This window comes from Pelophylax lessonae (genome assembly GCF_965119305.1).
Source record: "Pelophylax lessonae genome assembly, chromosome: 2".
Lineage (NCBI taxonomy): Eukaryota > Metazoa > Chordata > Amphibia > Anura > Ranidae > Pelophylax > Pelophylax lessonae.
The window spans coordinates 726,135,070-726,151,379 of NC_138769.1; the positions used below are offsets into that span (position 1 = coordinate 726,135,070).

A 16,310-nucleotide genomic window follows, 5' to 3' on the forward strand; every position below is an offset into this window, starting at 1 on the left:
CCTGCTTCTGGTGTCACTTTTCCTGGTTGCTACAGCCAGGGAAAAAGCTAATGGAACGTGATCTTTGCTCCATTAGCTTCAAAGGAAGGAAGGTGAGACAGCAGGGGGTCTAAAAGACCTCTGTTGTCTCATTTAAGATAATCTGTTATAAAGAGTTTATATTACATAGGGGACTTTGTGTCCCCACATAAGTAAAAAAAAAAAAGTGTCAAAAAGCTGTACCTAAGCATTAAGAACCCCCCCCCCACCCTGGAAAAGAAAATATTTAGGGCCTACCCCATCCCCACATACACAGGAATGTAAACACACCTGTTCCTCTGTTACAATAGGCAGAGTCCTTCTTCATCACTGCTTGCTGGAGATGAACACTTCCTATTGGTTGTCCAGTGTTAAGGCCCGTACACACGTACCGATCGTCGGCATACAAACGTCGGTGGACGAAGGATCTGCCGATTGTACGCGTGTTAGTATGGTGCCTCCGACAGGTCTGCGCACAATCCGCGGACAAAAGTCTTTCTTGCAAACATGAAAATATTTGTATGCCGACACCAGAACGGACGATTGTTCGCCTGTCAGTACACAATTCGGCCGACAGACCGCAGATTTGCAAGACTGGGCATGCTCAGAAAATAGAAAACACAGGGAAAGTTAACCATTACATGACATCACTTCTGCAGTCGGCGGACAAAATTCTTGTGCTGTCCTTGTGCTGTCTTTGCACTTTTCAGCAGACACCGACATCCCGGGGAGAAAAGAGGAACATTTGTAAGCCGACCATCGGTACGTGTGTACGGGGCTTTAGGGTCCTCTCAGGATCCAGAAGAGGAGTCTGTAAGCAGTGATGTCACCACGAGGGGACTGTCAGGAACCGTCTGACACAGGCACATCTGCAGCACTGGATTAGCACCTGGAAGGGGTGATGGCGGAGACCTGGACGGGGGACTTAGGTGAGAATATCTTGTTTCACAAGGTAAGAAGGACCAAAGTGCAGGATGGGTTAGAGGGGGTGGCAGGGGTTTATTATTCCCCTGGAAACGGGTTTAAAAAAAAAATAAAGCTCAAGGGTAAGCATTTTTTTTTTAATTTATGGTAAGAAGGAATAATTTTATTCTTCAAATTTTTAATGTGATTGAGTAACGCAGAAATCTGTCCTTTAAAAATGCAATGACCGACCCTCTTTAAACTTCTATATACATATTGCAGTCTTTTACTGGTTTTTATGTGCTGTGAGAAGCTTCAATAAAAGTTTGCGTGAGCCACCAGTAACCGGTTCCCAGCGCACAATTCTCCCACACACAGGACTTGTAATGACACAACCCAAACATGCTGGGGTCACGCTGTGCTCAGCTCCGCTACATGAAGGCTGCACGCGGCAGGCGGGTTCTGCTCATGTCACCATTCTACAATTTATGGAATGTAAACAAATTCCTCGCTGGAGGAGAGATGTCAGAGAGAGCCTAACCTACTACAGAGCACAAAACACAACACCCCGGGGTGAGACGAGGGAACCAGCCTCTGCTCTCCGGTTTAGATACACTCTAAAGCAGAGAAAACTGGATTTTTGACTTACCGTAAAATCCTTTTCTTCTAAGTTCATTGACGGACGCAGTTCGCTCTGATTCATATCAGTAGGGCACTCCGGACGTGGGCCTGTTGGTATTGCCTCTACAGGGGCTCAGGACAAAAGATGGGCAAGTGAACACTAGAAACCACCTTCGGAGGGAAGGATGGATCCAGACGAAGCCCCGTGAACGAACAGATAGGGAGAATGACAGGACAGTGTCGTCAGGGCCGACACCCCGCGTGCAGAGTGACAGCAACCAAGACCACCTTCTGCAATAAGGTAAGCAGGGGATACCCTGGATACTCGCAAAGGAGGGTCTGGAAGAACCAACTGCACCAACCAAGGTCCCCAGTTGGTGACGGAGGTCGCACCGAAAGAACCAAGTGTCGCACCCCCTGGAAAAAGTTACACACCAGGGAAAGGACAGCCAACGGAATGTGGAATAAAAATGATTAAAGCCGAAACCTGACCCTTGACAGTACTCAGGCCAACTTTTGATCAACCCCCCCCGTTGAAGGAAGCCGAGACCCGGCCACTGAGCAAGAGCGAGGGGGAGCCCAAGAAGACTCACACCACGCAATACGCGACTTTCTCATATGATGAAAAAAAAATCATCATAGAAGACGCTGCCCCCGCTTTACACAGGGTGGGAATCACCGAAGCAGACAGCCCCCTGTCCTTTGACACCTGGCTTACAACAGCCAAGCTGGCAAGCCATCGACCGTAAAGCCGGACGGGAGATCGGCCCTGGAGAGAAGAAACTCTCCCTTAGAGGAAGCCTCCAAGGAGCGTCAGCGGCAAGTCTGACCAAGTCGGCGTACGAAGTTCGGCGAGGCCAGTCCGGAGCCACAAGAATGACCGAAATCCCTGTCGCCTCAATCCTGCGAAGGATTCTTGGCAGCAACTGGAGAGGAGGAAAGGCAGACAGCAGCTTACACTGACCTCGGCCCATCCGCAAGCACTCTCGCACGACCATGCCGGCGTCAGCCTTGCACAGGTGACCACGACAAACATCTCAGCATCGAACATGTTGAACCTAGCAAATGTTCTTGCCCATGACAGAACCCATGGGGCCACCATTGCACCTGCCAGAGGGTCCCGGGAGCGGGCCACGACCTCCACACTATCCTGTAGATGCGATGCCAACAGGCCCACGTCCGGAGTGCCCTACTGATATGAATCAGAGCGAACTGCGTCCGTCAATGAACGATAGAGAAATGCAAACTGTGGCCCTCCAGCTGTTGCAAAACTACAAGTCCCATCATGCCTCTGCCTCTGGGTGTCACACTTGTGGCTGTCAGTCTTGCTATGCCTCATGGGACTTGTAGTTCTGCAACATCTGGAAGGGCCACAATTTGCATATCCCTGCTATAAAGGATAAGTGCCTTTTAACACAAAGCACTTTTTTTCCTTTTGCCCTTCCCCCTGACTTAAAGCGGAGTTCCAGCCTAACCGCCCACTCACCTGTCCCATGGTCCAGCGATGCGCCGTCTTCTCCCTCTCTGCTCCGCCGGCATCACTGATGTGGGCAACCGGCTGTGACAGTTTGCGGCTTCACAGTTGGGTACGCACTGCGCATGCGCGAGTTGCGCTATGCGTCGTGATTGGCCGGCAATCTTCTGGGACCTCTGACGTGTCCCAGATTGCAGGGAGGGAAGGAGAGAGGAGAACTTCCGCTCAGGGCGCCGCGGCGCTCCAAGCGGAAGTGGGAGCTTGTACCTGTCAAAAACTAGGTACCCGCTCCCCCCCCCCCCCCCAGGGGGTTAGGACTATTTAAAGCGGAAGTTCCACTTTTGGGTGGAACTTCCGCTTTAATCTAAAGTGTGGCCGGGCAATTCCATTTTTAGCAAATACCCTGTAATACAGACCGGTCACTGCTGCTTTCTCTCCATGTGCAGAATGACTGGTCTGGTCTCCGCCCCCTCCGGTCCTTTTCTGCAGGCAGCCTGTAGTGGGTGGAGCCTGTAGGATGCCTCCCACAGCTTTGTACAGCACAGTGATCATACCACTGCCACTTTTACAAGGCACTAACTGGGTTTGTAAAATTATATTGAGCATGCAAAATTAATTCATATCCTTTGTGGCTACTGAAAGAAAAGAAAGCACCAGTCTGACATGCTTGTCTTAATGGAATGGATCCTTTGCTGTCTTGGAAAGCTTGCTAGTAAAGGAGTGATATTTCACGGGTCAGCCCAGGGGGTGCAGCAACACCACTGGAAAAGGTGACCGCTTAGTGATCCCGTCACTGCTGAGTTTTTGACAGGATCCATTTACATCTGACATGGCCCTTGGAGTGCGAGCCTTTTGTAGAGATATTAGAGTGTAAGCTCCTTCATCAGCACTGTTTATGGTTTCATGTTCGCTGTCACCAGCATTTAAAGCAGAATTCAAGGCATGGTATATCTTTACATATTTACATTGATCCAGCTTGGACCCATGGTAAAAAAATAAATAAAAAAAAAAATCGCAATAAGCGCATTTTGAATGGTTTGTGCAAAAGTTATCGCGTTTACTAACTACGGGAAAGATTTCTCATTTCTATTGTTTTTTTGTTTTTTACTAGTAATGGCGGCGATCTGCGATTTTTAGTGGGACTGCGACATTGTGGCAGACAGATTGGACCCCTAACTGACATTTTTGACACTTTTGGGGGGACCAGTGACATTACTGCAGTAATCAGTGCTAAAAATATGCACTGTTATTGCAATAATGACACTGGCAGGGAAGGGGTTAACCCTATGGGTGATCGAGGGGTTAAATGTGAGCCTCGTGCTTACTGACATGTGGGGGGGTGGGGGGTTCTGTGGCACAGACAGAGATCGCAGGTTCCTGTGACCCCCTCCTGTCTGTCACAGAGAAGATCCGCCTGCTTTGTTTACATAAGCAGACGGGTCTTCTCACACTTTCACCAACGATCGTGGAAGAGAGGCGGCAATCGCCACCTCTCCTCCTCCGGCCAGGCTCCCGCTGTGTCTAAGCACTGCCAAGATCACTAGGAGTCCAGCAACGTAGACCTAGGGGAGCCGCACTGCCGCAGTAGGATTACTGTAAGCAGTCGGCAAGTGGTTAAAGTATACATATGATAAAAATGATAGACCCTTCATTTTTTTTGTAAGTGAGAAACTTACAGCATAGCTGAACCTGCGATCTGTCCCTGTGTCACTTAGTCCCCTCCCCCCACACACGTTAGTAAACACCAGGCATACATTAACCCCTCCCTCTCCAATAAAATTAACCCCTTCCCTGCCAGTGTCATTTTTACAGTAACAGTGCCTATGTATAGCACTGATTACTGCAGTAATGTCACTGGTAACCCCAAAAGTGTCAAAAATGTCAGTCAAGGGTCCAATCTGTCCGCCGCAATGTCGCAAAAAAAAAAAAAAAAAAATCGCAGATCGCCGCCATTACTCGTTAAAAAACACCAAAAACGACAGAAATCTTTTCCTTAGTTAGTAAACGCAATAAAAAGGCTCAGACACAGCAGTGGGAGCCATTGGCCACACAGCCAGTTAGGAGGGAGTGGGGAACGAGGCTGAGCAACGCTCCGTGTGTCTTATAGACCCAGCTTGGGAGTGAGCATGCCTGAGTGTCCCATAGAAAACGGGTTGGTATAGTGAGCATTCAGCAGGGAGGGAGGAGCCAGGAGCACCAGTGAGGGACCAGGGCTGCTCTGTACACAGCACAGAGCAGGTAAACATAACAGGTTTGTTATTTCTAAATAATAAAAAAAACGGAGCCTTTACAATTACGTTAACATTTGCAGACTTTGATATGAGGATCACACCTCTCTCTCTCTAATTTGCATATATTTTATAGACACTAAGCCCTACAAATGTGAGATATACACCAGAACCGAAAGGAATTATTTAGGCCCCTTTCACACGGGTGCCTCAGTATGACGGATTCCCCTTGCTCAGCAGGGGATCTCTCCGCTGATCCTCGTTAAGCAGGTGGATGACAGGTCTGTGTCCGGCCTGCTGTGCAGAGTAGACACGGACACAGCCCGCTGTCTTCTATGGTGAAATCAGATGGAAACAGACCACCGGTCCATTTCCATCTGATCTGATCTGCCAGACGGATGGAAAATAGGACCACCACCCGTCTGTTTTTGGCGGACAGGATCAGATCAGATGGCGGCAGGTATCAGTGGACATGTGTCCACTAAAATTCCCTGCTCCATAGAGGAGACTGGAGGGTCTGATCAGGTCCACCTAAAAAACTGACAGGCGGACCTGATTGGACAGCCTGTGTAAAAGGGCCCTTACAGATCTGAGTCACTAATAACCAGAAAATACAGTCTGCTGCCTCTTACCTGTGTGGTCTGTATGATGGTCAGGTCATTGATCCTGGAGAAGCCGGCCCCCATGGCGGCACGTAAGCCGGCGGTGCCAAAGGACATCCGGCTGCACAGCCGCTCCCGCAGCTCCTTGTTCTTCCCATCCTGCAGGAGGCCGTCAATCTGCGCTCTGGTTTTAGGGTTCTGTAACAAAAAAAAGAAATATATTTATATATATAAACTTTTTTTTTCCTCTCTTTTTTGTCTTATTTATTTAGCAAAATTTAATAAGATAATTCTATTCGTGTGGGAAAAAAATGATAAAAGGTTTTGTTTGGGTACAGCGTTGTGTGACTGCACAATTGTCAAAGTGTGAGAGCACTGAAAATTGGCCTGGGCAGGAAGGGGGTAAAAGTGGCCGCTATTGAAGTGGATTTCCCTGTAACACAGATATCAGAGGTTTATGGGAAGAGCTGAATGCTGGTTGGCTGTAGCGGATTATTGAAGGATTTCCAGAGAAAGACATTGGAGGAGAAAAGGATCTGCTGGGAGCTCTTAGCAATACTATAGACCAGGGATTCCCAAACTATGGCCCTCCAGTTGCTCAGGAACTACAATTCCCATCATGCTTAGTCATGTCTGTGAATGTCAGAGTTTTGCAATGCCTCATAGGAAGTGTAGTTCCTCAACAGCTACTTGGCCGTAGTTTGAGGATCCCTGCGACAGGTCTCTGATTATCCAGCACTCATGGACTGACATAAGTAAGCGTTCTCTCTGTGTGATCAGCTGACATGAGGATTAGTCACCTCTGTACACAGAGTGAGAGCCGTGTGTCGGATGACCTATGACCTGAGAGAGGAAATGGAACATCCAATCCCAATAACCTCTGACCTGCATCTGTCTGATCCTTTCCTTTTCTAAGAAACAGCTACAATCCCCCATATCACTGCAAGAATACAAATACACCTGACCTCCGACCTTCCCTTCAGTCTTATATCTACACAGAGATATTTAACCACTTAGGAAGGATTTGCCCCCTTAATGACCAGGGCATATTTTGTGATTCAGCATTGCGTTACTTTAACGGACAATTGTGCGGTCATGCAACGCTGTACCCAAATAACATTGAAGTCCTTTTTTTTTCTCCAAAAATAGAGCTTTCTTTTAGAGGTATTTGATCACATCTGCTTTGATTTTCTGTGCTATAAACAAAAGAGCAACAATTCTGAAAAAAAAAAAAAAAAAAAAAAAAAAAAAAAAAATTATATATATATTATATATATATATATATATATATATATATATATATATATATATATATATATATATATATATATATATATATATATATATATATATATATATATATATATATATTTTTTTTTTTTTTTCACATTCTGCTATATGACATTCCCAAAAAAAAAAAAAAAAAATTTAACATTTTAGGCCAATTTGTTTTCTGCTAACTATTTTTGGTAAAAAAAAAACCCCGCAATAAGCGTATTTTGATTGGTTTGTGCAAAAGTTAGCGCGTCTACTAACTATAGGAAAGATTTATGTAATTTTGATTTTTTTTTTTTTTACTAGTAATGGCGGCGATCTGCGATTTTTTGCGGGACTGCGACATTTCGGCAGACAGATCGGTTATTGCGGTAATAATGACACTGGACTTGACCGTTGGCTCTAAAAAACGGTATTGGGATGATGCCTCCAGCTGCATGCATCATCCCAGTATAACCACTTGAAGTCTAGCGACGTGCAGGCACCTCACTGGTCGGCAAGCGGTTAACACAACAGTTTCTGGTTGGTTTGTTTTTTCAGATCCCTGGGGTGACAGTTTGATTACCTGTTATTCTTCCACTTCCTGTTATACAGTGACAACGCTGTACATTCCGCAGTGGAACCACTGCAGCGTTGTCACCCTGGTCGGACATTTTTTTAATGCGCCTACAGTTTAGCTGCATACACTTACCAGAATACAGTATTACAATATTGGGCCTTGAATTCTATAAAAGAAGAATTCAGATACAATTCATTGCTGATAATTACAAAACTGCTTAGATCTCTAAATATTGTATATTCAAGGAATTCCATATACAGTTCTTGTTAAAGCTAAAGAATTTTTAAATTTAAATCATGTGGCCAACTATATGGTCTGGAGAACAAAAAAAAAAAAAAAAAAAAAAATAATCTTGATCCTTGTCCATCTTTTGAATACAATGGACTAGGTCAGGTACAGGGTGGTGTCGTGTCATTAACTACTTCTCTATCGGGCCAATTCTGGCATTTCTCCCCTACATGTAAAAATTATCTTTTTTTTTGCTGGAAAACCGAATCCCCAAACGATAGATAGATAGATAGATAGATAGATAGATAGATAGATAGATAGAAAACCGAATCCCCAAACATTAGATAGATAGATAGATAGATAGATAGATAGATAGATAGATATCTAATGTTTGGGGATTCGGTTTTCTATCTATCTATCTATCTATCTATCTATCTATCTATCTAATGTTTGGGGATTCGGTTTTCTATCTATCTATCTATCTATCTATCTATCTATCTAATGTTTGGGGATTCGGTTTTCCAGCAAAAAAAAGATAATTTTTACATGTAGGGGAGAAAGGCCAGAATTGGCCCGATAGGGAAGTAGTTAATGACACGACACCACCCTGTACCGGACCTAGTCCATTGTATTCAAAAGATGGAGAAGGATCTTTTCATCAAGATTATTATTTATTTATTTATTTTTTAAACACACTTTTATTCTGCTTTGAATTTTAATGCACTAAAAACGACACAAAAAAAAATAAGCCAATTTTTCGTTAAAATATAAAAGATGAGGTTACGCCAAGTAAACTGATACCCAACATGTCACGCTTTAAAATTGCGCATGCTCCTGGAATGCTTTTTTTTTTTTTAAGGGGTTACCAGTTTCAAAATTACAGAAGAGATCCAGCACTAGTACATATGCGGGTGTGACCTACATATGCATTTGCTTCTGCGTGCAAGCACGGGGGGCAGGGGTCAATTTAAAAGAAAAATTATTTAATTTGATTTTTATTTTATTACACAGTCGCTGTATTTTTTTTTTTTTTATTAGGCCCCATGCACACGGGGCGTTAGAAAAAACGTACGTCAAAGTTAGCTCTGACGCCGGAAAAAGCAGCTGTAAAAACGTGCTTTCAGTAGCTTTTTCCATTGGCGTTATTGCACGTTTTGCCACGTTGCTTTTAGCAGCGTTTTTTTTTCTTCCATTCAAAATCAATGGTTCCCTATGGGAGCCTATTGATTTGAATGGAGATCGCACCGCAACACCGCAAGTCGGATCCGACTTGCGGGGTGACTTGCGCTGTGGGAATCTTGAGGGGGAACTCCACGCCAAAATGTGAAAAAAACGGCGTGGGGTTCCCCCCCCAAGGTTCCAAACCAGGCCCTTCGGGTCTGTTATGGAATTTGAGGGTAGCCCCATGCCGAAAAAACGGCGTGGGGTCCCCCCCAAAATCCATACCAGACCCTTATCCGAGCATGCAGCCCGGCAGGCCAGGAAAGGGGAGGGGACGAGCGAGCGGCCCCACCCCCCCTGGACCACACCAGGCCACATGCCCTCAACATGGGGGGGTGTTGGTGCTTTGGGGCAGGGGGAGCTCTGCACCCCCCACCTCAAAGCACCTTGCCCCCATGTTGATGAGGACAAGGGCCTCATCCCCACAACCCTGGCCGGTGGTTGTGGGGGTCTGCGGGCAGGGGGCTCATCGGAATCTGGAAGCACCCTTTAACAAGGGGGCCCCCCAGATCCCGGACCCCCTCCTTATGTGAATGGGTATGGGGTACACTGTACCCCTACCCATTCACCCCATAAAAGGCAGTGTATGGAAATAACGACAAGAGACGTTTTGGAAAGTTTATTAAAAATCTTCATCCGACTCTTCTTGTCTTCTCCTCTCAGGGGTCTTCTCCGGGGTCTTCTGCTCTTTTGCTGTCCGCCCTTCTTGTCTTCTCCTCTCCGGGGTCTTCTGCTCTTTTGCTGTCCCCCTCTTCTTGTGTTCTTCTCTCCGGGGTCTTCTGCTGTCCTCCCTTCTTTTCTTCTCCTCTCCGGTCTTCTGCTCTTTTGCTGTCGGCTGTCGGCTGTCTTCTTCCTCCGGTCCTCCTCCTCCGACGTCTCCGCTGATTATGCCTATCTCCGGTCTCTTCAGCTTATTATATAGCCATTAGGGGCGTGGCCCCAATGACGTCATCGGGAGGCCCCGCCCCCTCATGTCACAGATGACGTCATCTGTGACACGAGGGGGCGGGGCCTCCCGATGACGTCATCGGGGCCACGCCCCTAATGGCTATATAATAAGCTGAAGAGACCGGAGATAGGCATAATCAGCGGAGACGTCGGAGGAGGAGGACCGGAGGAAGAAGACAGCCGACAGCCGACAGCAAAAGAGCAGAAGACCGGAGAGGAGAAGAAAAGAAGGGAGGACAGCAGAAGACCCCGGAGAGAAGAACACAAGAAGAGGGGGACAGCAAAAGAGCAGAAGACCCCGGAGAGGAGAAGACAAGAAGGGAGGACAGCAAAAGAGCAGAAGACCCCTGAGAGGAGAAGACAAGAAGAGTCGGATGAAGATTTTTAATAAACTTTCCAAAACGTCTCTTGTCGTTATTTCCATACACTGCCTTTTATGGGGTGAATGGGTAGGGGTACAGTGTACCCCATACCCATTCACATAGGGAGGGGGTCCGGGATCTGGGGGGCCCCCTTGTTAAAGGGTGCTTCCAGATTCCGATGAGCCCCCTGCCCGCAGACCCCCACAACCACCGGCCAGGGTTGTGGGGATGAGGCCCTTGTCCTCATCAACATGGGGGCAAGGTGCTTTGAGGTGGGGGGTGCAGAGCTCCCCCTGCCCCAAAGCACCAACACCCCCCCATGTTGAGGGCATGTGGCCTGGTGTGGTCCAGGGGGGGTGGGGCCGCTCGCTCGTCCCCTCCCCTTTCCTGGCCTGCCGGGCTGCATGCTCGGATAAGGGTCTGGTATGGATTTTGGGGGGGACCCCACGCCGTTTTTTCGGCATGGGGCTACCCTCAAATTCCATAACAGACCCAAAGGGCCTGGTTTGGAACCTTGGGGGGGGACCCCACGCCGTTTTTTTCACATTTTGGCGTGGAGTTCCCCCTCAAGATTCCCACAGCGCAAGTCACCCCGCAAGTCGGATCCGACTTGCGGTGTTGCGGTGCGATCTCCATTCAAATCAATAGGCTCCCATAGGGAACCATTGATTTTGAATGGAAGAAAAAAAAACGTATAACGTGGCTTAACGCACGTTAAGCAACGTTATAGCAAAGTTATTCAGCTGTTAGCAGCGTCAGGCGTTTTTAACGCTGTAACGCTGGTCCTCAGAACGCGCAGGTGGTGGGTTCTTGTTGCAGCCTAAAAACGCCTAAGCCACTTACAGCTCAAAAACGTCTGAGTGTGCATGAGGCCATAGAATAACATGGAGGGGCGTTTTTAGGCTGCAAAAAGAAAACGCCTGACGCTGCTTACAGCAGCGTTAAAAACGTCCCGTGTGCATGGGGCCTTAGCACTTATTTCTATCAGTGAAGCGCTAACACTTTACAAGTGTAAACATCCCATTTGATTAAAAAAATAAATAAATAAATAAATAAAGGCATGACAGGTCCTCTTTATGGAGACATCTGGGATCTATAAGACCCCATATCTCTCCTCTACCCTGAAAAGCTTGAGAGGAAAAAAAACACTGATTATTATTATTATTATTCATGATTTATATAGCGCCAACAGTTTGCGCAGCGCTTTACAATGTGAAGGAAGACAATACAGTTACAATACAGTTCAAAACAGGAGGAACTAGAGGGCCCTGCTCATTAGAGCTTACAATCTAGAAGGGAGGGTCAAGTGAAACAAAAGGCAATAACCGTGGGGGATGGGTTGATGGAGAAAAAGGAGGTACATTTGTTAGGGGTTGGTAGGATAGGCTTCTCTGAAAAGGAGGGTTTTCAGAGATCGCCTAAAAGCTAATAGAGTGGGGGATAATCGGACAGATAAGGGTAAGGAGTTCCATAGGATTGGAGAGGCTCTGGAAAAGTCCTGGAGGCGAGCATTGGAGGAGGTGATGAGTGAGCTAGAGAGCAGGTCTCTAATCTGATCTCTGCTTGCCAGAAAAAAATGCAGTGTTTACACCTGCCAGAGCAGGAAGTGACATCATTTAGTCACTTCCAGCCTCCCAGGACCATAGAGATGGCCAAGGACCATCTGGTCCACAGCCAGCTCTGTTGGTAAGCCAGCAGCAGATATCTCCAACTTCAAGTCCAGTACATCATATGAAGGTGGGAAGTGGTTAACCAGGAGATCTGGCCCCCCTCCAAAAAATGAAAATACTGTAGCTACCGACTTCTACCATTAGGGAACTTACCTTTCCAGGCATCCAGTGGTGTTCTCACCCGAGCCGATTCTTGTATCGGCTCTCAGGTGCTGGCGTCTCCACCTTGGCTAAGGGAAACACAGCCGGTTTCCCACTGCACATGCGCGAATCGCCCTGCGCTTTGTGAATGGGCCGGCTGCAGGGGGAAGAAGGGGGGGCCCAACTTCCGGTTCACTTTGCCACGGCAAACTCAGCCAGAAGTGGGAGCGGGCACTTGTCAAAACCCTTCGCCCCTTCCCCCCAAAAAGGTGCCAAATGTGGCAGCAGAGGGTGTTGGAGGCATACGAGCAGAGCTTCCCCGTTTGGGCGAAGCGCCGCTTTAAAGGGTAGCTATGGTCGAAATGTACATTTATTTCCACATTGTATTTCAATTATTTATCCTACTCCTATTATTCTGAATGATCTAGATGTTTGGCAACTTACCGTATTTTTAGCTCCATAAGACGCACTTTTTCCCCCCAAAAAAATGGGGGAAAATATATGTGCGTCTTATGGAGCGAATACTGAGTAAATCCCTACATGTTGGGTACCAGGCAGTATCCCAGAGGCTTTCTGCAGTGTCCCCGAGTCTCCCCGCGGTGCGTTGTCCCCACTCACAGCTCAGCTGTCAGTCTAGAACGGAGTCGCTACTTCCTGTATAGTTCTGGCTCACAGGCGGAGTGATATCAGATGCACTCCTCCTGTGACAGGAGGAGCCATATACAGGAATATACATATTTGGTTCAGAATATATTTTTTTCTTGTTTTCCTCCTCTAAAACCTAGGTGCGTCTTATGGTCAGGTGCGTCTTATGGAGCGAAAAATACACGTACTTCCTAGAATTCTGTGACACGTATTGGCTATGGCCTGTGAGTAGGCACTGCTGTGTCACACATTTCACAGAGCCTGCCTTCTGAACTACATAGGTGATGATGAGGAGGAGTTTTAGGAGGCGGAGCCAGTACTGGATTTTCTGCATGCAGGCAGCAAGGTACCATGGGATATGGATGGTACACTCAGTGGTACTTTCATTTAGAGCAGTCTGTGCCCGGGGATGAATGCCCAGAATGCAGACTGCTTGCGTTCCGGGCACTTTCCTCTGGGTGTGCATACCACTAGGTGCGCCACCCAACCAAAGCAGCTTTCAGACTCTCACAGAGTTTGGCAGGTAACTGGCTGGATGGTGCCTCTTTGCCGTACTTTCTGACATTACGGGCCCAGGGAAGAATGTCCAGAAAGGCACAGCTAAATGCCAAAGCCTCATGAACGAGGAGCTAAATACCCAGGATCAGTGTTACTCAACCTTTTTTCAGTCGAGGCATCCTTTAAAAATGATGGACAGTCTCAAGGCACCCCATTCTAAAATAGTTTTACAAAGCAACATCCACAAGTCTAAGTAGGACACGCAACGTTAGAGGAGATTTATTCTTCCAAAGCAAATAGACTTTTGCAAACTGGTACTGACTAGTAAATAGACTTTTGCAAACTGGTACTGACTAGTATTCCAATGTTTCTCTTCTCCCTTAGTCTTTCTCCATAAATCAGCTAATGTTACCCCAGTGCTGAAGGAGAGGGGCAGGGAAGGGTCAAACAAGGATGCTGTTGGGGACTCCTTATCAACTGATGAGGTAATTGGTCGTTAGGATGCTGACAGCTAGAAGGTTTTGATGGTGCGCAATGAAAATCTGTGACTTTGTGTAACTAAAGGGCAGCCTACATCCACCCGCTGGCCTGTATACAATTTTTGGGCAATTGTTTTTTTTTTTGCAAATCTGTTTATTCAACAATTTAGTGTGAATACATTAAGGCTCCATTCACACTACCGCAACTTGTCAGGCGACTTGTCAGCCTGACAAGTCGCGGTCCATTGACTGCTACAGGACCCGTTCTAATAGGAGCGACACAAGTCGCTCCGACTTAGAAAAATGGTCCTGTACTACTTCGGGGCGTCCTCGGAGCGACTTGCATAGACATTCATTATATGAAGTCCATGCAAGTCGCGCCGAAGTCGCGGTGCACGGGACTTCACAGGTCGCCCCCGAAGTCGTGCACAAGTCGTGCCACGGTAGTGTGAATGGAGCCTTAAACAGACACAGAGATAAACAAAATGAAAAGGAAAGAATAAAAAATAAAAAGAACCAAAAACATACAAAGAGATAAACAAAATGTCATCCACGCAGGGGAGTAAGGCAGACTTAGACAGAATTGGAATACAGCATCCTAGGTGACGTAAGCTATAACGTTGCAGTATAGCCTTACGAAGGTTACATGAAATAGCATGTGAAGTTCAGTCCAGTATTAGAAAAAAAAAAAGAAGAATGGAAGGCTCCAGGGATGACCTCATCAGAGGTAAGTACTTAAGTGATCACACACTCGAGAACATCAAAGGTAACCCAGATAACTATGCAGTAGAAGGTTCCTTCAACTATCCCAACCAAACCCATTCAGACTTAGTAGGGCAACCCCTGTTGGCGTAAGTATCTTTATAGAATGGCAAATGGATAGTGATCAGTTGCTTCCAATAAGAGATAGATGGAGGGTGTGAGAAAGGACAGGGGCTTTTGGGAGGACTGCAGACTAGCCTCTTGCCTACTGAGTTTAGGCCCTGGCTTGTGAGTAAACACTGCTCTTTGTGGGGCGTATGCTGGGGGGACCCTTGGAGTAATGTTACTTTGGATTCATGTTCACATCTCCCCAATACACACAGACTCTGGGACTCTTGGCCTAAGATCCATATTAAAGGCCCAGCCGCCTATTGCCAATAGGGGATTGCTCCGCACAGTCAGACTCATGGCAGATGCTAATGGCATCAGCTCAACCACCTGCCTTCCACATATTGTTGATTGTGCTGATTAACTCACCTATTGTCTACTGTGGGGACGTGTTTACACTTATAATAATGTGTATTGTCTTTCATGAGCTCGATGACCGCAAGTTTGCTAGTTAATTAGCTCAAGTTAATTAAATCACTGTCATCTATTAGTTGCTAGTAGGAAAGTAGAATACTGTTTGTGTTGGTTGTTCCTTAGATATGTAAATTATATATCTGTATACAATTTCATCTGCATATGATAATTTAATCAGGCACCTGACCTGGTTTGGTATATATTCGGTGTGTGAGTTTGTTCAATAAATGTTCCAGATATTATACAAGCTATTCTCGGCTAGTTGTGTATGGTGGGGCGGCTAAAATATCTGATATCTATGTTTAAGACTGAAGGAAGCAGTATTCTAACGGAAGCCCACAAACACATTGTGGGGTTGCGGTTTCGTTACAGAGGGGCCCATTTTTTCCGGTAAAGCGTTATGGCCTTCCTGGCATAAAATAAAAGGAGACCGACTAAGTGCCAGTTCACATTTGTGCGATCACAGAGATGGCATGTAATTCGGAGCGCACTGCTCCTAAAATTACATGCGATCTCTGTGCGGTGCAAATTTTAGCCATACAGTTTGTATGGCTGAATTTGCACTGCAATCGCACTGAAACACGCACCGGACCCTTTTTTTGGTCCGCAGCAGAATCAGATTGCATTGGTGGTTCACACTAATGCGATCCGATTCTGTGCGGACTTTCAGATCACACTGCGATATGCGATCTGATCTGGGGGTGTCATTAACTTTTAATTGACACCCCCAGCATATCGCATATGGCAGTGTGACCTGCCAGGGGTGCGGATGCGATGCGGGAACACGCTGTATATTCGCAGCGTTCCCGCATCGCAGAAATGTGAACCAGCACTAAAGTTCTCTCCGCTATTCTTGGAATGAGATGTTCAATTTTTGGGCACTTTTTAGGCATTTTGCAAAGCCATCCCTGAAGAAAACCTCAAGGCACCCTGGTTGAAAAAGGCTGGCCCAGAGTACATGAAACTATAGCTAAAAGACGCCAGCAGACAGGAAGCACTAACAACATGGAAACTTATTGGAAAATAACTTCCTGATGACGCCTTCCGGTAAAATGCATTGAGGTCCATTGTAGCAGTGATACTTCCGGTTTCGTCATGTCCAGGCCAGGTGGAACCCACGCTGCTTCGGATTTGCGAATGGCGAGAATTGCATT

General features: G+C 46.6%; 1 protein-coding gene across 1 annotated transcript in view; it reads right to left on the minus strand.

Annotated features, from left to right (window-relative positions):
• PGM2L1 (phosphoglucomutase 2 like 1) overlaps window positions 1–16,310 on the minus strand; it is a 145,726-nt gene that overhangs the window by 94,654 nt on the left and 34,762 nt on the right. The window contains exon 2 of the mRNA XM_082244365.1: window positions 5,877–6,044. Coding sequence (XP_082100491.1) covers window positions 5,877–6,044 — 168 coding nt within the window. The remainder of the gene's footprint in view (window positions 1–5,876; window positions 6,045–16,310) is intronic.